Genomic DNA, 24,356 nt, shown 5'->3' with positions numbered 1-24,356 from the left:
ACTCCTCGCGTCCCCAAGAGTCAAGCAGAGGGTGCCGGTGAAGGCACCTCTCTGCACTCACTGAGTGCTGAGGATCGGATGTAAATTAGGTCAAAAAGACCAGCCAGCGAGGTTCCGGAGGGCGGAGGCAGAGGGCCAACTAAGGGAGGCAAAGGTCCCCAGGCCCCGCAACTGCTGATCCAGGGTCCTGCCCCCCGGTGTTGGTCCAACCCACCAGGTCCTGGGTTTGCCCCCAAGACAAGCGGGGTGCGGGGGTGGGGTGCTCAGAGTCCGGTGTCCCTCTCCTTCCCTGCACTCTTCCCTAGCTTTCCCCACCTGTCAAACGCGAGAAGGTGGGCCTAGGCCGCCTCCAAGATCCTTGACTGCCCCGGCCTCGGGTGACATCGGTTCCAAACTCCGGGACCGCCCCTCCCACCCCCGGCCGGGCGCGGCCCAGCCAAGGAGGCCACCCCAAGGCCCCAGGCGCTCCGAGGACGCGGGGGAAGGGGCGCCGGGGGGCCGGGTCCCCCCACGTGGCGGGGCGTGGGGCGGCGCACGTGGGGTCCCCTCGATGGAGGGAACTGGGGCCGGCCTCAGGGCTTTGTCTGCAATCCCAGCAGCGGTCCCGCGCCCCGAGAGGACGACGGCGCCCGGGGCTGCGGCGCTGCGTCCGCGGCCCGCGGCCCCGCTCCCGTCAGCTCACCTGGGCTCCGCGCCACCGCCTCCCGCGCTCTGCGCCCCCGGCTCGGCTCCGCTCAGCTCAGCGCGGCCGCGCGCTCCTCTCCGCGGCCCCAGCGGGCGCGCGGGGTTGGGGGGGCGGCGGGGGCGGGAGGAGCCGCCCGGTTTCGGCTGGGGCGCGACGCCGCCGCGGGCTGCGCGGCGATTGGCCGCGGCCGCTGGAAACCCGGGCGCGGAGCCGCCCTCGGCGCGCCCCCGCCGGCTCGGCCCCGCGCCGGGGAGGGAGGGGAGGCGGGAGCCGGCGGAGGCGAAAGTAGCGGCGAGGCAGGGGAAAGAAGAAAGGGGAGGAGGCGTAGGCGAGGGGAAGTGAGGCGGGGCCGGGAGCGGTCGGAGGAGGCCGCCGACCCGCTCCGAGGGGAGAGACCTGGCGGGCGCCGGAGCGCGGGTTGCTGCGCGGCAACTTTGCCCCCGCCCGCGGCGCGCACCTGCCCCGGTTCTCCCCGCGGCGGCTGCGGCACCCTCGGGCAGGCCGGACGCGCCGGCAGCGCTCGCTTTGTTTGGCCAAACGCGAGGACTGCAGGGCGGCGGCTGAGTCGCGGAAAGTTCCCCAAGCCCGCGGGACAGCCGGGGTCCCGCCTAGCGGCCCGACTTCCGTCCCGGGGCTGCTCCCTCTGCACCAGGGGCGGGCGGTGGATGCGGCCTGGATTTCGGGTCACCACCCATTGGGGGAAACCCCTTTCCTCACCCGCCTCCCCACTGACCACTGCTCAGGGCCCGACCTAAAGGCTGGGCAACGGTGTTCCCTTCCCACCCCCGACTCCACCCGGATATACCAAACTACACGAAACCCAATGAAGTTCTGGCTTTTCCCCAAGACTACTTAGATGCTTTTTGTGAAATACATCTTCTTCACATTCTACCCCTTTGGGGCGCCCTCTTTTGCTGGAGCCTTAAGAGTGTGTTTAGTCCCCCAGCTGGGTAACGGCACTGCCCGGGGGCGGGGGGGGGGGGCAGGGAGAGAGGAGACCTCAAACGCTGCCTGAACCGCCGACCTTAGGTGGTTTCGAAACGCAGTCCTGAACCAAAAGATACCCAGGGGATGTCTCGCTGACCCTGCCAAGGAAACAAAAGGGAATCAAGAGTCCAGAGGGGAGTTAGGGGCCAAAGTAATTAAAGGTTCAAAGTCCTCTCGTACTGGGTGGATTTCCAGTCCCCCTCAGTTTAGTATTTCCGTGCTGCAGGGGTGCTCACAGACAACTCAGAGCTTCCAACCAGATGACCACCATTTCTGATGTGACTCACCACTCATGCTTTTTTTTTTTTTTTTTGTAATAGTGAAAGCCCGGAAACAACCTTCCTCAATGTTCATGGGCGGAATGGATAAACGAAACGTATAATGGCCATTTGATGGAATACTATGCAATAGTTCGAAGGAGTACATTAGCTCTATTTGTACACACACACGGGAAGATCTCCAAACCAGAATGCTGAGTAAAAGAGCAAGTTGCAGAATACAATATGATGTATAATTTGTATTTTATTTTATTTTATTTTATGTAAAGATTTTATTTATTTGACAGAGAGAGCGAGAGAGCACAAGCAGGGGGAACAGTAGAGGGAGAGGGAGAAGCAGGCTCCCCGCCAAGCAGGGAGCCCGATGCGTGCGGGCTCGATCCCAGGACCCTGGGATCATGACCTGAGCCAAAGGCAGACACTTAACCATCTGAGCCACCCAGGCGCCCCTACAATTTGTATTTTAAAACCCCCCACATAGTCTATCTTGTTCATGGACACGTGCTTACATAGTGTTTTTTAAAAAGGTCAGAGGGGATTGAGTGTAAATTCCTGACAATCTGCCACAAAGATGGAAGTAGGGGCAGAAAATAAGGACAGGGAGCATAAGGAATGTTGGATAGTTTTATGCCTTTTACTTAAAAATGAATTCCACCCCCGAATAGCCACAGGAATATTGAAAAAGAAAAGCAAAGCTGGCAGCATAACAATTCCGGACTTCCAGCTCTATTACAAAGCTGTCATCATCAAGACAGTATGGTACTGGCCCAAAAACAGACACATCAATCAATGGAACAGAATAGAGAGCCCAGAAATGGACCCTCAACTCTATGGTCAACTAATCTTTGACAAAGCAGGAAAGAATGTCCAATGGAAAAAAGTCTCTTCAACAAATAGTGTTGGGAAAATTGGACAGCCACATGCAGAAGAATGAAACTGGACCATTTCCTTACACCACACACAAAAATAAACTCCAAATGGTTGAAAGACCTAAACGTGAGACAAGAGTCCATCAAAATCCTAAAGGAGAACACAGGCAGCAACCTCTTCGACCTCAGCCGCAGCAACTTCTTCCTAGAAACATTGCCACAGGCAAGGGAAGCAAAGGCAAAAATGAACTATTGGGATTTCATCAAGATAAAAAGCTTTTGCACAGCAAAAGAAACAGTCCACAAAACGAAAAGACAACCGACAGAATGGGAGAAAATATTTGCAAATGACATATCAGATAAAGGGCTAGTATCCAAAATCTATAAAGAACTTATCAAACTCAACACCCAAAGAACAAATAATCCAATCCAGAAATGGGCAGAAGACATGAACAGACATTTTTCCAAAGAAGACATCCAAATGGCCAACAGACACATGAAAAAGTGCTCAACATCGCTTGGCATCAGGGAAATCCAAATCAAAACCTCAATGAGATACCACCTCACACCCGTCAGAATGGCTAAAATTAATAAGTCAGGAAACGACAGATGTTGGCGGGGATGCGGAGAAAGGGGAACCCTCCTACACTGTTGGTGGAAATGCAAGCTGGTGCAGCCACTCTGGAAAACAGTATGGAGGTTCCTCAAACAATTCAAAATAGAGCTACCATACGGTCCAGCAATTGCACTACTGGGTATTTACCACAAAGATACAAATGTAGGGATCCGAAGGGGAACGTGCACCCCAACGTTCATAGCAGCAAGGTCCACAATAGCCAAACTGTGGAAAGAGCCAAGATGTCCATCGAGAGATGAATGGATAAAGAAGAGGTGGTATATATACACAATGGAATATTATGCAGCCATAAAAAGGAATGAGATCTTGCCATTTGCAACGACGTGGATGGAACTGGAGGGTGTTATGCTGAGTGAAATAAGTCAATCAGAGAAAGACATGTATCATATGACCTCACTGATACGAGGAATTCTTAATCTCAGGAAACAAACTGAGGGTTGCTGGAGTGGTGGGGGGTGGGAGGGATGGGGTGGCTGGGTGATAGACATTGAGGAGGGTATGTGCTATGGTGAGCACTGTGAATTGTGCAAGACTGTTGAATCACAGATCTGTACTTCTGAAACAAATAATGCAATATATGTTAAGAAAAAAAAAGAAGAAGAAGATAGCAGGAGGGGAAGAATGAAGGGGGGGAAATCGAAGGGGGAGATGAACCATGAGAGATGATGGACTCTGAAAAACAAACAGGGTTCTAGAGGGGAGGGGGGTGGGGGTTGGGTTAGCCTGGTGATGGGTATTAAAGAGGGCACATTCTGCGTGGAGCACTGGGTGTTATGCACAAACAATGAATCATGGAACACTACATCAAAAACTAATGATGTAACGTATGGTGATTAACATAACAATTAAAAATTTTAAAAAATGAATTCTAAGCAAATGGTGAAATGTTAAGTCAGTTCTGAATGGTGGATGCATAGTTCTGTCTTTTTCTATATTTTGCTATTTTTTCCCCAAAAATATATATTGGGGCTGATGGGGGAACATTTTGTACATTTTGAACATTTTGACTCTATGTCAGGGGTCAGCAAACTTTTCCCATAAAGGGCAGGAGAGTAAATATTTTAGACTTCCAAGCCATGTGGTTGCAACTTCTCAGCTCTGCCATTCTAGCAGCCACAGACAAATGAATGGGTGTGGCTGTGGGCCAATAAAACTCTCATTTGCAGACACTGAAAGTTAAATTTCATATAATTTTCACATGTCACAAAATATTGTTTTGATTTCTCTTCAACTATTTAAAAATGCATAAAACATTCTTAGCAGGACATATAAAAACAGGTGGCATGCCAGATTCAACCCATGTGAGCAATAGTTTGGCAACCCCTGCTTTACTAAAGAAACCAAAATAGATATTGGTTGATGTCTCTTCCTGTTACTTGTTAAAATATACCATTCTATATGTTACTAAATTGTCTGTTTTATTAGAATGCTATTGCTAGCAGACAGAAACAGGTATACACACATACAGCTGTGTGAAGGTAGAAGCCCATTATGTGAGAAAGGCAAGAAAGTACCCATCCAGATCCAAACTCTAGCCCAAGATCCACTTCTTTCTGGAAGAATTTCCTGAAATGTTATGACCAGGCCCTCCTTGGCCTCTCCTCTCTCTGACCTCCTATAGCAAGGACTGGACCACGTATTTGATGCTCAGCCATCAGCCTGTCTCTATTCTTTCCTTTTCACTAATGGGTTCCAAATTGCCAGTAGAGCTATAAATTCCTGGAGGATAGACAAGTACCACGTCTGAAACATCCGTTTACCTTCAGTGTTGTGGTTGAAAGCAGTGACTCTGGAGTCAAGAATAGACCTAGTGCAAATCCCAGCTTCGCTAGTTACCGGGTCTGTGGCCTTGGCCTTGGACAGGGACTCTGGTTTCATCAGCTGTCAAATGAAGACAACCAACCTAGCTCACAGGTTCAGTGAGTTTTAAATACAATAATGTATGTAAAGTTAATAACTCAGTACGTGGCACATAAGAGCTGAGGCGCTATTGATATACTTAGTACAGTGCTAAAAACTCCATTGATTATGTGCCTTTCTTATTAAAGTGAATTAGAACAAAGCAGAGGACATCGTAATTGCCGTTCGTTGACATCTGGCCTTCCTTATGATAGGAATCCTTCCACTGAAGAAAACCATTTTCTTCTTAGAGATATGAAAATAAGAATTGGCTTTGCTTTTTGGGTTTTCTCCTCTAAGAACACTAGAAGAACCTATTCTAGGCAAACCGATCTTGTTCTCTTGACAACCCAGACTGCCAAGAAAATAAGTAAACAAAGCATCTGAATCTTATTTTTAAGAAAACTTAGTACAAGGGAGGGGCGGAAGAAGACTTAAAAATTATCTTACCCAGTAGGACAGCATCATAAGCTCCTGCCAAAGCTTTGTCTTTTCCTATAGGAACTGTTGTATGTTCTACTCATGGTGTTGATGACTAGAATATTCCACCTCCCAAACCTTGAACGTCCAGGTAGAGACAGCAGGATTAATCACACTGATATACTTTATTAATTGAATTCCTTCCCATTCAACAGGAAAGTAGAAAAACACTGGCAAAAAAAAAAAAAGAGAGAGAGAGAGAGAGCAAGCCTGGGAAGTTTCCCTTCAATGGGCAGTGAGATTAAAATGTTAGTCCCAAACATAAATAACAGCATAAAAGGAGAAGTCAGCAGGGACATAGATAAAGAAGCTCTTCATTTGTCTTAGATGTCCTATGAGAAAGAAAAAAATCAGTGTAACCCCAAAAACATCAGGGCAAAATAGAAAACACTCTGAACAAGTAGGAGTATTCAAGGCATGTAGGTCAACACGAAGGGGCTCCAGTGATGAGATTGAGAAGCTTGTCACACCTGGATGGAATCCCCACCAAGCCAAACATTACAGTACTTTTCAAAGCTCCAGAAACAGGGAGCTCTAGGGTAATGCAGGAACTGGGTTGGATTCCCATCTCTGCAACCTACCAGCTGTGTGGCCTTGGGTGAGTGAATTAACCTCCTTATGCCTCAGTTTCTACATCTGTTAAACGGGATGAATGCTATTGCCTACCGGGGCACCTGGGTGGCTCAGTCGTTAAGCGTCTGCCTTCGGCTCAGGCCATGATCACAGGGTCCTGGGATGGAGCCCTGCATCAGGCTCCCTGTTCAGTGAAGACCCTGCTTCTCCCTTTCCCTCTGCTCCTCTTCCCCAACCCCTGCTCATGTGCTCTCTCACTCTCAATAATAAAATCTTTTACAAAAATGCTATTGCCTGTCTTAGGATTGTTGTAAAGATTAAATGTGTTAATATACTTAAATTACAACAGGGCAGGGGCGCCCGCGCGGCTCAGTTGTTAAGCGTCTTCCTTCGGCTCAGGTCGTGATCCCGGGGTCCTGGGATCAAGCCCCACATCGGGCTCCCTGCTCCGCAGGAAGCCTGCTTCTCCCTCTCCCACTCCCTCTGCTTGTGTTCCCTCTCTTGCTGTGTCTCTGTCAAATAAATAAAATATTCCAAAAAAGAAAAAATTACAACAGGGCACTCTGTAAGTGTTAAGATATTTGTACCCACCTGCCCCAGGGCTAGAAACACTCAAACAATCTGCTGGTAGAGCTCCCACCATGCTGAGCCACTGGCTTGGGTCACCACCCTTTCTTCTCTGTAAGGTCTCTGGGTCACCACCCTTTCTTCTCTGTAAGGTCTCTGGTAGAGACCCGAATGCCCACTGGCTATACAGCTTCAAATCCCTCCTCACCAAACCCTTTCCCCATTTAACCAAATCATTTAGTTACACTTGCATGTTAAACCACCCATAATTACACCATTCTGACCCTTCCCTCCCCAGATGCTCCACCAGGAAAAAAGCCAATTAGCTGTAACCCAGACAGTCCTGTGTGTGTGTGGGGGGGGGGGGGTCACTCTTGATGTTTCCAACTTTCCATTTAACCCACTATTCCTGGAGGAGAGAGCCTCAGCCAACAAATCTAAGTCACAGGTGGCAGCAGGCCACAGACCATATTAGTTTTGGATTCAGTTCTGCAAGGGTGAACGTGCAGGCTGGGAGCAGGGTCAGGCAGGCTGGCTTCACGGGCATGTAAACTGTGCCCCTTACTTGGTTTAATGCTCTATTTAATACAGGCTTTGTATTTTTACTTTGCACAAATTTTTATAAATTATGTAGCTGGTCCTGATCAGGTCTGATTTCTGGTTTTTAATGTTGATACATGAGGGGTCAGCTGTGCAACCTTGCCCCATCTCTTGGACCTTCCTCTGCTGAGGCAGAGGGATTAAGATCACTTCTTAGATTGGAAAGACCACAGTTTAAATACACGGACAAAAATGTGTCAGATGAGAGAATATATTTGGAAGAATAAAAACAAACTGATGATTGTGGTTACTTCCTGGGAGGAAGAATCACTTTTTACTCTACAGCCCTTAAGAATATTTAGTTTTTGCCATCTACATATATAACCTCTCAAAACCTTAAGATTTTTCAACATCAACACAACAATTACTGTCTCTGTCTCTACCCTGAGCCTCATTTCCAGAGCAGCTGTCTTTAGCCAACAAACGTACCCCATGAGTGGGAGTTGTTTTACACTGTTTCAAAGAGCTCTAGAGATAAATTATTTCCCATCCGAAGGTTTAAATTTAACAGAGAAAGAGCCAATGATAGAAACTGCAAAATTTGGTTGGTTCCTTGTTGCTGGTTTGGACTTGAAACACGGTGATTTTCCTGTGAACAAACACCGAGGGATAAGATAAATTCATGGACAAAGCAATAACTGGTTCTGCTTAATTGCTAGGTTGAGATGTAAATTAGATACACTATATATTTGAGTGATAGCACCCACACACCTCTGAGCTTCAGACCCTTTCTTAATTTATAATCACCTTATTCATAACGAATTCCTAGACTTATTATCATCAAACCTCATTTATACAGTTAAAGAGAGAAGAAATATACTCATGCAGAAGATATAAGAAAGCATATACCCAGAAAGTGATTGAAATAGGTTTTTTGTCGTTGGCCCAAAAACCATAAAAAGATCTTTTCCTTCTAGGGCACCTGGGTGGCTCAGTCAGTTAAGAGTCAGCTTTGGGCTCAGGTCATGATCCCAGATTCTGGGATCGAGCCCTGCATCAGGCTCCCTGCTCATCGGGGAGCCTGCTTCTCCCTCTCCCTCTCTCCCTGCTTGTGCTGTCAAATAAATAAATAAAATCTTAAAAAAAAAAAAAAAATCTTTTCCTTCTTAACCTCAAGGACCAACATGTGCTTGCGGGCACACACAGGCACACCACAAACCCCAGCTCAGTCCAACAAAGCGAGGAAGCTTCAGAAAGAAAATCCAAGCCTCAGAAAAACCTGTACTGACCCCCTAGAGAGATCCAGCAATACCCAAAAGAGCTGATGTCTGAGCATAGATGCTAAATGAATTCATGTGATGATGGAGAGTGTGCACAGATTCTAAGATATTGGCAACTTTTTTCAGAGAGAACATAATCTTTAACACTTGCACAGCGGTTTATCAAAAAGCATTGGCATCTTTTGCTATCAAAAAGAAAAGGGAGGGGCGCCTGGGTGGTTCAATTGGTTAAGCGACTGCCTTCAGCTCAGGTCATGATCCTAGAGTCCTGGGATTGAGCCCCATGTCGGGCCCCTTGCTCAGTGGGGAATCTGTTTCTCCCTTTCCCTCTGCCCCTCCCTGCTTGTGTTCTTCCTCTCTCAAATAAATAAATAAAATCTTTTTTTATTTTTTTTAAGATTTTATTTATTTGAAGAGAGTGAGCAAGAAAGAGCAAGCGAGCACAAGCAAGGGCAGCAGCAGGCAGAGGGGGAGGGAGAAGCAGGCTTCCCGCTGAGCAGAGAGCCCGATGCAGGGCTCTAGCCAAGGACCCTGGGATCATGACCTGACCCAAAGGCAGATGCTTAACCAACTGAGCCACCCAGGCACCCCTAAATAAAATCTTAAAAAAGGGGGGGGCGGGAAACAAATACGTATATTCTAGCAACAAAATAAGACAAACTAATCAGAATGCAGTTTATTGATCAGACAGACATCAAATACATCATTTACATGGACGGAGGGCATGTAAACAAGTCCCAAATCTTCTCGTCTATATAGTGGATCAGCAGGGATGCTCTCACTAGAGATGATTTATCAAGGGCACCCCATGAGAGGGCAGTTCTTGATGCAGCTGCCGGAAGAGCATCGCACACCGGTTCCTCTCCTGGGTCTTCCCCAGTGTGTGGTAGAGTCTGGCCTGGAAGTAAACAACATCTCTGATTTGCTCTTTGCAGTCGACCTTTGCAAAATAGTTCTTGGCTTCATTGAGATTCTCAATGGCTGCCTCCAGAGCTGATGGAAAGTGGGAAAATACCATGCATGTTTAACTCAACATTCCACACATAATTTTCAAAACTTAACATCTACTTTTATTGATATAACATTTACCAGACAGTTTTGTATTCTACTCCTTGAGAAGAAGAAGAAACAAAACACTAGGGTGAGGTTTTTAAAAAGGTCCCGATTTCCAGCCAGGGACCTGGTTCTGTAGAGTTAAAATAATGATTCACTTGCCCTCAAACTTCATGCCAAGCATACATGTCAAAGTACTTTAAATACAGCATGAAATTTTAACATATATTTGAGAACTTAAATACTGTCCCAAATTTAATGTCTTCCTTCTTCTGGGTCCTAAATTTTTTTTTTTCCACAGTAGTATTGCCCAGCAATCTTTGAATGGCTCCCTACCTTCTGCCTTCTTTGGTGGATCATAAGAAGCTGCTGAAGCCACCTGGCACTTGGCCACCAAGAACATGGCGCGGCCTTTATCCAGCACTGCCCCATCAGCCAAGATGGGTTCAATGGCCATGTGGAGAAGACTTAAGGCCTGCTCTGGGATTCCAAGAATGAGCTGAAAAAGAAACACTGTGGTACTGTACACACCCACATCCACTGCCCGTGACAGAAAAGGCTTCATTTCTGGCTCTTCTCTCCCAAAGGGCCATGTCTGGCTTATGTTCTCCCTGACATGTACTACACTGAATATGCACCACACTCCTAGAAAACAATGTGTGACAATCTGATTTCAAATTATGATGGATACAGTAGGTAGTAGTTATTCACACTATAGAAAGGTTTTTTTTAAAAGATTTATTTATTTATTTATTTGAAAGAGAGAGAATGAGAGAGAGAGAGAGAGAGAGAGAGAGAGAGCACATGAGAGGGGGGAGGGTCAGAGGGAGAAGCAGACTCCCTGCTGAGCAGGGAGCCTGATGCGGGACTTGATCCCGGGACTCCAGGATAATGACCTGAGCCGAAGGCAGTCGCTTAACCAACTGAGCCACCCAGGCCCCTATAGAAAGGTTTTTGTCTTTACAAGAAGACTCAGAATCAATATCCTTTAGTCTGGTGATTCCAAAGGGTCAAAAGGTCATTCTTGCTGTGTAAGAATCACTGGGATAAGGGAAACCACTAAGAAAATAACTCAAAAGTATATAGTAAAATAAAACAAGAAACATCCATTTAACACAAAAGAAACAGTAATGGAAGAACTGACGAGCAAAAAAGATATGACATACAGAAAAAAAAAAAAAAATAGAAGTCCTTTCAAATCCATAATTACATTAAATATAAATGAATTAAACTCTTCAATTAAAGGGCAGAGGTTAGCACAACAGATTTGAAAAAAACATGATCCAACTATATGTTATCTACAAGGATACTCACTTTAGGTTAAAAGACACAAATAGGCTGAAAGTAAAAGGACAGAAAAGAGATATTCCATGCAAAGAGTAACCAAAAGAGACCTGGAGTGACTATTCTTATATCAGATAAAATAGACTTTAAATCAAAAACTGTTACAAAAGGGGCACCTGGGTGGCTCAATCAGTTAAGCATTTGACTCTTGGTTTCAGCTCAGGTCATGATCTCACAGTTATGGGATCAAGCCCCACATCGGGCTCCATGCTCAGTGCAAAGTCTGCTTCAAATTCTTTCTCCCTCCCCCTCTGCCCCTCCCTGCTTGCACTCTTGTGCACTCCCTATCTAAAATAAATAAAATCTTTAAAAAAAAAAAGTTACAAAGCTAAAAGACATTACACACTGATATAGGGTCAATTCATCAGAAGATACAATTATAAACACATATACACCAAACAATGGAACCCCAAAATATGTGAAGCAAAAACTGATAGAACTGATGGGAGAAATAGACACCTTAACAGTAACAGTTGAAGAGTTCCAGTACTCCACTTTCACTAAGGGAGAGAACAACTAGACAGAAGATCAGCAAGGAAACCGAAGACCCAAACAAGGCTACGAACCAACTAGCCATAACAGTCACTTGTTAGGGAGCACACTCTACCCAACAACAGCAGAATGCACATTCTTCTCAAGTGCACATGGAACACCTTCCAGATAGATCATGTGTTATATCACAAATTAACACTCTAAATTTTAAAAGACTGAAATCATACAAAGTATCTTCTTTGAGCACATGAAATAAAATTAGAAATCAATAAAAGAAGGGAATCTAGAAGATTCATAAATATATAGAACTCAAACAACACATCTTTATTTTTTTTTAAGATTTTATTTATTTATTTGAGAGAGAGAGAGAATGAGAGATAGAAAGCATGAGAGGGAAGAGGGTCAGAGGGAGAAGCAGACTCCCCGCTGAGCAGGGAGCCCAATGCGGGACTCGATCCCGGAACTCCAGGATCATGACCTGAGCCAAAGGCAGTCGCCTAACCAACTGAGCCACCCAGGGGCCCCTCAAACAACACATCTTTAAATAACCAATAGGTAAAAGAAGAAATCACAAGGGAAATTGGGAAGTACTTTGAAAATACACACACAACATACTGAAACTTACAGGATGCAGTACTCAGAAGAAAATTTATAGCTGTAAAGGCATAAATGAAAAAAAGAAAAAAGATCTCAAATCAGTAAGTTGAACTTCCACCTTAAGAAACTTTAAATAAAAAAAAAGGGATGCCTGGGTGGCTCAGTCAGTTAAGCGTTTGCCTTCAGCTCAGGTCATGTCCCAGGGTCCTGGGATCGAGCTCCATAATGGGCTCCCCGCTCAGCAGAGTCTGCCTCTCCCTCTCCCCCTCCCTTCCCCAGCCCCCTCATGCGCTCTCCTCTCTCTCTCAAATAAATAAATAAAATCTTCAAAAAAAAACACACACAACCCAGAAACTAAAAAAAGAACAAACTACATCCAAAGCTGACAGAGGCAAGGAAACGATAAAGATTAGAGTGAAAATGAACAAAACAGGGGGTGAGAGGATAGGGTCACTGGGTGATGGGCATTAAGGAGGGCACATGACATAATGAGCACTGGGTGTTATATAAGATTGATGAATCACGGACCTCTACTTCTGAAACTAATAATACATTAGATGTTAATTAATTTAATTTAAATTTAAAAAAATTTAAAAAAAGAAAAAATGCTGACACATTAAAAAAAAAAAGAAAATGAACAAAACAGAGAAAAGAAAAACAATAGGATCAACGAAACTAAAAGCTGGTTCTTGGAAAAGATCAAGAAAATTAATAAACTGTTAGCTAGACTGACCAAGAAAAAAAAAACAGAGAAGACTCAAATGACAAAAATCAGGAATGAAAGCACAGTTAACTAATAACCTTACAGAAATAAAGAGGATTATATGAGAATACTATGAACAATTGTATGCCAACAAATTAGATAAATTAGATATAATGAACAAATTTCTCGAAAGATACAAATTACCAAAACTGACTCAAGGAGAAACAGAAAATCTGAATGGGGGGCACCTACGTGGCTCAGTCAGTTGAGCATCTGACTCTTGATCTCAGCACAAGTCTTGATCTCGGGGTCCCGAGTTCAAGTGCTGCGTTGGGCTCCACCCTGGGTGTGGAAACTACTTAAAAAAAAAAAAAAATCTGAATGGACCCTTAACAAGTAAAGACACTGAATCGGTAACCAAAAAAATCTCCAAAAAAGAGCCCAGGACCACGTGGCTTCAGTGGCAAATTCTAGAAACATTTAAAGAAGAATTATCACCAATCCTTCTCATTTTTCCAAAAAACAAAAGGGCAGGGAACATTTCTTAACTCACGTTATGAGGCCACTATTACCCTAATATCAAAGCAAGATGAAGATCTCAAAAGAAAACTACAGACCAATATCCCTTAAGAATACAGATGCAGAATACTAGCAAACCAAATCCAACAGCATATTAAAAGGATCATACACCATAAACAAGTATGATTTATGCCAAGAATGCAACAGTAGTTCAATATGCAAAAATCAATGTAAAACATTATATTAATAGAAAAAAGGGAAAAAAAACACACAATCTACTCAATTGAAACAGAAAAAACAAGGACGCCTGGGTGACTCAGTTGGTTAAGCATTTGCCTTCGGCTCAAGTCATGATCCCAGGGTCCTAGAATCAAATCCCACATCAGGCTCCTTGCTCATGGGGAGCCTGCTTCTCCCTCTGCCTGCCGCTCCCCCCTGCTTGTGCACTCGTGCTCTCTCTCTCTCTGACAAATAAATAAAATCTTAAAAAAAAAAAAAAAGAAAGAAAGAAACAGAAAAGACATTTCACAAAAACCCAACACCTATTCATGATAAAAACACTGAGGAGTAGAAGGGAACTTCCTCAACCTAATACTGATGCATCAGTGAAAAACCCACAGCTAACATCATGTTTAACAATGAAAGACTGAAATCATCCCCCTAAGATCGGGGCAAAAACAAGGATGTACACTTGCCACTTCTATTCAGCACTGTTCTGGAAGTTCTACACAGGCCAATTAGGCAAGAAAAAGAAATGAAAGACATTCAAATTGGAATGAAAGAAACACTCTCTGTATTTGCAGATGACATGATCTTATATATAGAAAACTCTATAAAAAATTCTCAAAAACCTGTAACAGGTATTAAACAACTTCAGCAAAGTTGCAGGATGTAAGATCAATATACACTAGCAATAAACAATCCAAAACTGAAATTAAATTTTTTATAAGTTTTAAGAAGTATTTTATTTATTTATTCGAGGCAGGGGAGGAGCAGAGGGAGAGGGACAAGCCGACTCCGTGCTGAGCACGGAGCCCAATGCAGGGCCCAGTCCCAGGACCCCGAGATCATTACCTGAGCCGAAACCAAGAGTCAGATGCTCAACCAACTGCACCACCCAGGAGCCCCTCTTACTTCCTGATTTTAAATTTAATACAAAGATACAGTAATCAAAACAGTATGGTACTGGCATAAAGACAGATATACAGATCAAGAATAGAGTGCAGAAATAAACCCATATATCCATGATCAATATTTCTGACAAGGGTGCCAAGACCATTCAATGGGAAAAGAATAGTCTCTTCAACAAGTAGTGCTAGGACACTGGGATATCCATATATGAAAAATAAAGCTGGATTCCTACCTCACACCATATACTAAAATTAACTCAAAATGGATCAAAGATCTAAATGTAAGACCTAAGACTATTAAAACCCTATTCAGCAGGAAGAAGTTACAGAAGATGAGACCTTCCACCTTCAACAACCTTAAAGATTTAACGGTCAAAATTGTTCAGAGGGGAAATGATGAGGGAGCAGAAGGCTGGCTGAAGACAAAGCATAAGCTGACACCCTGCAACCTCCTCCCACCCCCTCACTCCTGGGTGGGACGTGTGTGACATTCTTCCAGGAATCTCCCAACTATCTTAATGTTAATGCCTTGCTAGAGGGGGGAAAAACAACCTTAACTTGACAATGGCAAGGCCTCCGATATCTTGTAGGTCCTCCTTAGCATATGAAAGTTCTCTTGAAACCTCCCTTATCCTTACCTCCCACAACCCCAGAGTATATAATCAGCCACCCTTCACAACCCACACAGTGGCTCTTTCTGCCTACGGGTCCTGTCCCCAAGCTTTAATAAATTCACCTTTTTGCACCAAAAAAACCCCACAATCAAACAAAAAATGCTTACAAGGAAATATAGGTATAAATCTTCATGACCTTGGATTATGCAAGTTTCTTTCTTTCTCCTTCCTTCCTCCCTCCCTCCCTTCCTTTCTTTCTTTCTTCTTTCTTTTTTAAAGCTCCCACTAAGTTATTTGTGAGAGAGAGAGAGAGGGAGAGAGAGCATGAGAGGGGAGAGGGTCAGAAGGAGCAGCAGACTCCCTGTGGGCCTCGATCGCAGGACTGGAGGATCATGATCCAAGGCAGTTGCTTAACCAACTGGGCCACCCAGGTGCCCCTAAGCAACAGTTTCTTAAGTAGAATACCAAAAGCATAAGCAACAAAAGAAAAAAAAGGATGAATTGGATTTCATTGAAATTAAAAACTTTAGTGCATCAAAGGTCATGATCAAGAAAGTGAAAAGACAACCCAGAGAACAGAACATACTTGCAAATCATCTATCTGATAAGGGTCTAGTATTCAGAATATACAAAACAATCTTATAACTGAACATCAGAAAGACAATAACCAAACTGAAAAATGGGTAAAGGACTTAGATGTCTCCAAAGAACATATACAAATGGCCAATAAGCACATGAAAAGATGCTCAATATCATCAGTTATTACAGAAATGCAAATCAAAACCACAATGAGATAGAACTTTACACTAGGTTGGGCATAATAAAAAAATGGGAAATAACAAGTGCTGGCAAGGACACAGAGAAACCAGAATCTTCATACATTGCTGGTGAGATGGTGCAGTCACTGTGGAAAACAGATGGGTGGTTCCACAAAAAGTTAAACAAGATAATTCTATCATATGACCCAGCAATTCTACTCCTAAGTATATCCAAGAGAAATAAAAACATATATCCGCACAAAAACTTATACATGAAGTTAAAAGCAGCTATTCATAATAGCTGATCCAAATGTCCACCAACTGATGAATAGATAAATGAAATGTAGTCTATCCATCTAATGAAGTATTATTCCGCCATTAAAAGGCATTGACACCTGCTACAACATGAATGAATCCTGAAAACATTACGCTAAGTGAAGAAGCCAGACTACATAAGGCCAGATATTGTATGATTCCATTTATATGAAATATCCAGAATAGGCAAACCCACAGAGGCAGAAAGTAGATTGAAAGTAGGTTGCCAGGGGCTCAAGGTGAGGGGGGAATGGGGGTGACTACTTAATGGGCACAAGGTTCCTCTTCGGAGTGATGAAAATATTCTGAAATTAAATGGTGCTGATGGTTGCAAAACCCTGTAAATATTCTTAAAACCACTGAATTGTGCTCTTTAAAATGATTAAAATGGGGGCGCCTGGGTGGCTCAGTCGTTAAGCGTCTGCCTTCGGCTCAGGTCATGACCCCGGGATCCTGGGATCGAGTCCCACATTGGGCTCCCTGCTCAGCGGGAAGCCTGCTTCTCCCTTTCCCACTCCCCCTGCTTGTGTTCCCTCTCTCGCTGTGTCTCTCTCTGTCAAATAAATAAATAAAATCTTTAAAAAAAAATGATTAAAATGGTAAATTTTTTATGTGAATTTTATCTTAATTAAGAAAAAATCACTAGAGGGGCGCCTGGGTGGTTCAGTCGGTCAAGCATCTGCCTTCACCTCAGGTCATGATCCTAGGGTCCTGGGATCAAGCCCCGCATCGGGCTCCCTGCTCAGCAGGCTCCCCGCTTCTCCCTCTCCCACTGCCCCTGTTTGTGCTCTCTGTCAAATAAATAAAATCTTAAAAAAGAAAGAAAGAAAGAAAGAGAGAGAGAGAGAGAAAGAAAGAAAAAGAAAGAAAGAAAGAAAGAAAGAAAGAAAGAAAGAAAGAAAGAAAGAAAGAAAGAAAGAAAGAAAAGAAAAGAAAAGAAAAGAAAAGAAAAGAAAAGAAAAGAAAAGAAAAGAAAAGAAAAGAAAAGAAAAGAAAAGAAAAGAAAAGAAAAAATCACTAGAGAAGCTGGAAAGGAAAACATTAGATTCCCGTGCTCCTTCCATAGAGATTCTGACTCCATGCATTCAGGGCAAGGCCAGATATATAGATATTTTTTAAATCTTCCCAATTAACTCTAACGCATGGTTTGGGGAATATCTGCTTTAAGTTAGTAAATTCCTCTAGTGCCAGTGAGTTCAAAATGCATTCATTCACTAAATATTTATTAAAAGCCTACTATGTGTACGTCTTACTCTGTACCAGAGATCACAGCAGGGAGAAAACAAAGTCCCTTTCTCGAAAGCCTTTACATTCCTCAGGAGGAGACAGAAAACAAACATAAAATACAATTTAATTTCCAAAAGCTTTCAATGAACACACAAATTCCTCATTTCTTTATTTATCCCCTTATTAATCAAGCATAGCTCTGGGCCAGCTAAATCATTAATATGATACTACTGTCCTCAATGAAAAGGTGCATCCCCTTTCTTAAATATGCAGCTCAGTACAGCCAGTGCCACTGGGAGGGGTCAGCTTGCCAGGGAGTTCGCAACTTCAGACTTCCATGGAGGGCCTGACGATGAGACTACATTCCCAGACTTCAATATTAAGAAGTCAATGCTCATTATTATCCTTTTCAAAACCAAAAAGTAGTAACAGACTCACCAGTTCTTGAGCACAAATATGTGCTATAAAAACAGAGATCAGCTTACCTGAGCAAAAGCCAAGTTCAGCACTGTTTGGGAGGCCAAGTACTGTAACCGGTATTCCTTGGAGAGGGCCAGAGCCTGTAGGAGCACGGGCAACGCGACGGTGGGGGAGGAAGACCGCCAGTAGAGCTCTGCCACAGATAACAGGACACTGCCCGCAAAGAGAGAGACATGGAGTGAGAATATCCGGCGCAAGGGTCCACCTACAGCAGGTGCTTGAGAGACCTCCCTTACCTGATCACCATTTCTGTATTCCTGATTTTCTGACAATGAATCAACAATTTCTGTAAAAGCTTGTGCGCCTCTGACATTTGGTTCTGAGCTTGTAGTACAATTGCTTTCCTGACACAGAAACAATATAAACAAAATGGTTATGCTGATGTTTTGCAAGTCAAGTCGCTTTGAGGGTTAGAGTCTCTATTTCCTCAACTAGACTGTGAACCTCCCATAGGGAAGAACCTTGCCTGATATAATTTTTGTTAAAAGAGGGAAAAAAGTGTGTGTGTGTAAGTACATGTGTATACACCTACCCACCCACCCACACACACACACACACACACACATGCAAGAACAAAAAAGTCTGGAATTATCGATATCAGAACATTAGTGATTATCTCTGGGTGATACTTATTTTGTCCATTTTACTCATCTGTATTTTCTAATTTCCCAGAAGAAATAGGTAATAAATAGGAAAAAAAGTTTTTTCCTAAGCTAAAGTTAATACATTAACTTTAATTAAACAAATAAGAATAAAGGCATTTGAGGATTACTTCACCCTGGGGTTGGAGTTTTTAGTCTCTTACCTGTATACACCCTCTATGCTGTTAAGAGCTGTGATTCCCGTAACAAGTGAATCAGCCAAATGGTATTTGCCATCATTCATTGCTCTGTCAAACTGTATTTTTTGATCACATAGCATCCATAACTAGTAAGAAAAAAAAAAAAAAGAACAAAATGGCAAGGGTTCACCTCGTTATTCAACAGAAATATAAAAATATTTTGGCTTTCTTAGCAAGTATTCTTACAATTCATACATTTTTGAGATTTAAAAATGTTTTTATAAATATTTCAAGGATGTGAAAAAGCACTAAGAATAAAAAAACCCATGTGTGCCAATCACCAACTTTGTCAAATCACAATTTTGCTTTATTTGCTTCAGATACTATCACACACTACTGAAGTTCTTCGCAAATTCCATTCCCCTTTCTTTGCCCAAAGTAAGCACCAGATTTAATGTTTATCACTCTCATTCATGTTTTTATACTTCTACAGCATATATTCTTACCCTTAAACAATGTATAGTATGATCCCATATGTTTTTTTTCCAATAAAAATTAGAAGGATTTTTGATTTCCAAGCTTTCTAAGAGAAGTCAATGCAACCAACAGACTATTAATAAATTTACAACAAGCTTAAGTAATTTTGTTACATAAATTAACCCATTATAGGCTAGCAGTGTTTCAAATGATAGAGCTTCTACCCCGTCTTTCACTTTCGATCCCTTCAGATGTTCCTGTGAAGGCAAAAGTGGTGCTATAGGTCGGGGTTACCTCCCCCCCACCCCCACCTGCCCCCTCCCCACCTCCAGCTGCGGTTTACATGCAGGAACCACAGGTGTCAGATCCCCATAGCTCCTCTTTTCATCTTGGTTTTGCCACAGAAGGAGCAAGTTTCCTTGGCGTGCTGGCTTATTTCAGTCTTGTTCACCATCTTCCTGAGGGAGGCACCATAACGGGGTCCGAGAGGCACCGATGATTCCAACCTTCTTGGTGCATTCAGCCCAGAGAGCAATCTTGTACGTTTTTAAATTTTGTATATAGTACATACTATCATACCCTATGTATCCTTTGACAACTTGCTTTTAAGCTCAACATTATTTTGCTGGGACTTACACATGTTCATACAAGTAGCTCTCTAGTTTATCCTTTTCACTGATGAATAGTTTTCAATTACATGAATATGTGACAACTTATCTATTCTCATGTTGATGAGTATTTAGGTAGGACCAATTTTTCACTCTTCTGAACAAGGCTGCAATCAACATTCTCATACATCTCTCCTGGTGCAAGAGTTTATCTCAGGTCTACAGAAAGCGGTGGGAAGGCAGTCGTAGGACATCCGCACCTTCATTTTAATGTAGTGCCCGCCCATTCGTTCTTCCAACAGGTTGCACGGATTCGCACCCCTCCCCCCAGGAGCACAGGACACTACTTGTCACTCCTCGTCCTCACCAACACTTGGTGTTGTCAGGTATTTGACCAGTGGCCAACCTGATGGGTATGAAATATCTCATTATTGTTTTCACTTGTATTTCCCTGATTGTCAGTCAGGCTGAGCATCTTGTTATGTATCTATTGGCCATAGATGTTTTTTCAGTGAACTGTGAATTACATTCTTTTTTTTTTTAAACATCTAGAACTATAACCAAAACCATTCCATCACGTTAGCACTGCCACAGAACCACACTTAACCCTCCCTTCCCACATGACCCGTAGGTGCTTTCTCCAATCTTCTATTTTGTTTGCATACCACCTTTGCAGCTGGGCACTTTGAGTTCAGACCACAGCCTGCTGAGACCCCAGCACATTTCACATGCAGATGGGTACCCACAGCATATCAAGTGCGGTGGAGCCAACAACCCCTGGCAGTGGCAGCCTCAGGGACCAGCAGTGGATTCCCAGGCCATGACCTCTTAGGGTCTCAAATTCTCGAATCCATTGCTGACTAAACTTGGTAAGGGAAAGAAGGGACCAGTAGAACAGCTTTCTCAGCCCCATTAGAGACAGACATCAGTGCAATAACGAACAGGGGGCCTGGGAGTGCTTTATAAAATTAAATTCCCTCTGGGGACAACATCTTCCCAAAAGGTCATTTAATTCTGGCAGGAAAAGACTAGAGTTGCCAAGTAAGGCACACAACACCAAACTGAGATGTAATTCTTCATCTATCCATAGACACAGATGATCCATACAGTTAGAGATACAACGAATACTACCTTAAAACCATAAAGACAGGAAGAAAAAGTTCCCTAAATAAATCTTTAAATCTTTTATCAGAGTTTATTTCTCTGCCCTCTCTCACAGAGTTTAGAGAGTCTGGTATGTACCTATATTCACCTCAATGCACAGATGACACAGAAAGGAACCAAGACACAAGAAACTGAGGGGAGACCCTAAAATATTCTGCTTTGACAACAATACAGTAAAAACCATCTCTTTGGAAATAAATCCAATGCCATGCAAAAGGCAGATTACCTGGGCATGCTGACTATTAGGCGGGAATCGTTCCTTCAAGTGCTTTAACACTTCCGAAGCTGCAGCAAAACAGCCCTAAGTAGAAACACACAGTTTGATGAGCACACCTGTGTTGTAAACCACACCTGCTACACCACTCACAGGATGTCACTATGATTCACCTGTTTGTGGTGCTGTACCCTGGAAGGCATGAGCCAGAGACTGTCATACATCAAGGGGTCTTTTTTTTTTTTAAGGTTCTAGCATATTTTATTTGTTCATTAAAAAAATTTTTTTAATTACACATGTAATGCGTGTTCATTCTAGGAAAAAAAACTTAAGAATAAATGTAAACAATAAGAAAAAGACCAATTTCAATCTCACCAAAGATACTCACAATAATGTTTTGGCACATATCCTTCTAAATTTCTCTTATGCACATAAATAAACGACACATACACGTTTTCTAAAAACAGGTATATATGCGATTTCTGTAAATTGCCTATAACACTGTGTACTACATGGTAGACACTCAATAAATATTTTTTGAATGAATCAATCTTTCCAGTGTCCACAAATACAAAGCTATATCATAGTATGTTATTAGGTAAATAAACTATGACACATCAAAATAACCTCCTAGTGTGGGACAGTGTGGTTGTTTCTAATTTTGTCCATTTTAAGAATGCTACAGTGAGTATCTTGGTGCATTTACCTTCACATAGTTGTCCACTTGTCCAGTCATTTCCTTGAGATGAGACCTTTGAAGTAGAACTGGCTGGCCAAATGGTAGGCACTCTGAAGCCTTCTGATAGAAATTACTAAACCACCCTCCAGAAATGTGCCAAGAGCTTTCATACCAGCACTCTACGCCTTTCTCCCACCACAATATTTAAGGATTGCCTATTTGACTGGTGAAACTAGTATTTCACTGTATTAATCTGAATTTCTTTAATAACTAGATTGAAAATGTTTTCATGTTTTGGGGTCATTTTTGTTTTTTATGTGAATACACTTTCATGTCTTTTTTTGTACCCTTATGTCGTTGGAATGTTCCTTATTGACTCCAAAAGCTTTTCAATTTGTCCCAATCCTTTGATTAGGTGAAATGTCTTCTGTCTATATAGAAGTTCAATTAGACTGCAAGTAAACTTTCATTTGAAGTGAATGAAGTGGAAATTACATTGAATTATAATAAAAGGTCAATAATCTTTTTACTCTTATGATTTTTAAATGACCAATCTTGCCAACTATTTTCATGACTGCCACAGTGAGTTGGGCCCATAGGTTGAGATGGGTTGTCAAACCTGCAGGCCAAGTAGAGAGACACACACTGCAGTATCCCCCCAAACATTCCCACTGTGACCTGCCCCTCCTGAGGCTGGGAGAGTTATGATACCAGATGGTCTAGAATTATACGAAAACAGCAAGGGGGCTGGCTGTCTTAGTGCTCCCTTTGGGTTTCAGGAGAAAGGTCAGAAACAGCTATTCAGACCTTTTAACTTCTTTGTAGGTTCGCCCACGCCCCAGTCACTGCCACACCAAAGTGCAGCATCCAGTGTATTTGGAGATCAATTTCAGAACACAGTCCGAAGCACACATAAAGGAAAGAGAGGAGCAAATGGAGATGCATGATGAAGCTGCCTTCTCCACCGCTGGCCAAGCTTAATTTCCCAGGGGCCCAACCAACCTGTACAATTAAAAATGTGACAATCATCAGCCCCGTGGGTATAGCTACCTGGTTGATGTTCTAGCACCAGCAAGGTCTTAAGAAGGCAGGTTGAGGAAAGGGAGGAAGGGACTGAAATGAAACAAAGAGGCCACTGCCTATCTCCTAGCAGTGCAATTCTAAGGCTTCACAACACATGCCGGCCACTGGAGCCAGGCAATGATGGCATCAGCAGCTTCTTCACATAAGCCCGGGGATATAAGGGACATGAGGCTGGAAATACCAACACAGATCCAAAGAGCAGGAAAGATCTCCCAGGAAAAATCGAGGAACTCTAATAACTGGCCTTGGAGAAAGTTTCAAAGCTTGAGTATCGAGCCAAGACCAAGATTTTTGTAAAGTAGTTTTTCAGTCCAGCAGGGAGAAAAAAAAAAATCATTTCTACCCTACATAACTCAAAGAGAGCTGAAAGGAAGTTACCCAGTTTAAGGCTGGGGTCAGTGGGGAGAATGGCTTCAAAAAGCCATATGGGGAAACTTAAAGTGGGTGAATTGTACAGCATGTGAATGTTCTCTCAAAAAAGTTGCTGGGGGAGAAAAGTCGCACGAGGTTCACACCAAACACCTAACTGAAGGTTCACTGACTCATCCATTACCAAATGCTCCACTTAACCACGGTAGCGGGAGAGGAAAAGGCGATATGTTTCGGGGTTCCATTAGGAGGGGTAAAAAAACCAAGAAAGTGATGAACGTGCAGCTTCCTGCAGGAAAGCAAACAGCACGTGCAGCTGGCCGCTGTTCTGACATCACGGAAGCCGGGGTGATGCTTCCCAGGTGCAGGAAGAGGGCAGCTGATGAAGGTGCACGTGGGACGCAGCCAGGGCCCATCCATCCCCTTTGTCTCCACAGATACCTAAAGGACTGTCAAACGCTGAAATACGGTTGGTGGGGGTAAGTATTTATAGACTTCTGAAAGGGGCGGACACCATCCAGAGCTCTTCGGGCTGCAGATTAGGGAATACTGAGTGCTAAGGTACACCCTAACGATAACCTAACGGTAACAGACACTACAGACAAGTGGAGGAAGCCGTATGAGCGAGGAAAGGCACGTACAGCCAAGGCAGTGTTTAGTGAGCTAGAGGGCTTGGGTAAGAGGTTTCCCTGACTTCTTTTCCATGAAAGAAGACATTTTGGAGCAAAGGAGAGAGAAAGCCTAGGGCAGCAGGAGAGACCCTTTCCTCAATGCCCTACAAAGAGAACCATGTAAAAGGACTTGGGCTGTGAGTCAAGGTTACATCCAGTTTCCACTGCCCCTTTTTGGAGTCAGTCAGACTTGTGCTGGAGACGTAACATTAACTGGTGTGGCTTTCCCGTCTCCTATAAACATACATAGCTCTACTACCTTTAATTTCAAAGACTCCCTTTT

General features: G+C 43.3%; 2 protein-coding genes across 4 annotated transcripts in view; both read right to left on the bottom strand.

Moving 5' to 3' along the window:
- Positions 1–799, bottom strand: part of CAMKK2 (calcium/calmodulin dependent protein kinase kinase 2) — a 47,962-nt gene extending 47,163 nt beyond the window's left edge. Inside the window, exon 1 of the mRNA XM_027575406.1 lies at positions 683–799. The gene's annotated coding sequence lies outside the window, so the exon portion shown is untranslated. The remainder of the gene's footprint in view (positions 1–682) is intronic.
- An 8,647-nt stretch (positions 800–9,446) lies between these two features.
- The window catches only part of ANAPC5 (anaphase promoting complex subunit 5), a 41,862-nt gene continuing 26,952 nt past the window's right edge, over positions 9,447–24,356 (bottom strand). Inside the window, exons 12-17 of one of the 3 annotated variants that reach the window (XM_027576404.2) lie at positions 21,284–21,358; positions 18,833–18,954; positions 18,264–18,371; positions 18,033–18,180; positions 10,185–10,347; positions 9,447–9,693 (exon numbers count right to left, since the gene is read on the bottom strand). In XM_027576404.2, coding sequence (XP_027432205.1) covers positions 9,503–9,693; positions 10,185–10,347; positions 18,033–18,180; positions 18,264–18,371; positions 18,833–18,954; positions 21,284–21,358 — 807 coding nt within the window. In that variant the 3' untranslated portion in view covers positions 9,447–9,502. Of the gene's footprint in view, positions 9,789–10,184; positions 10,348–18,032; positions 18,181–18,263; positions 18,372–18,832; positions 18,955–21,283; positions 21,359–24,356 lie in introns of all 3 variants that reach the window. The other 2 variants (XM_027576403.2, XM_027576405.1) reach the window with 2 other exon arrangements.

Source organism: Zalophus californianus, chromosome 14 (assembly GCF_009762305.2).
Source record: "Zalophus californianus isolate mZalCal1 chromosome 14, mZalCal1.pri.v2, whole genome shotgun sequence".
NCBI classification, from domain to species: domain Eukaryota; kingdom Metazoa; phylum Chordata; class Mammalia; order Carnivora; family Otariidae; genus Zalophus; species Zalophus californianus.
This window is presented reverse-complemented; position numbering and strand designations above follow the sequence as displayed.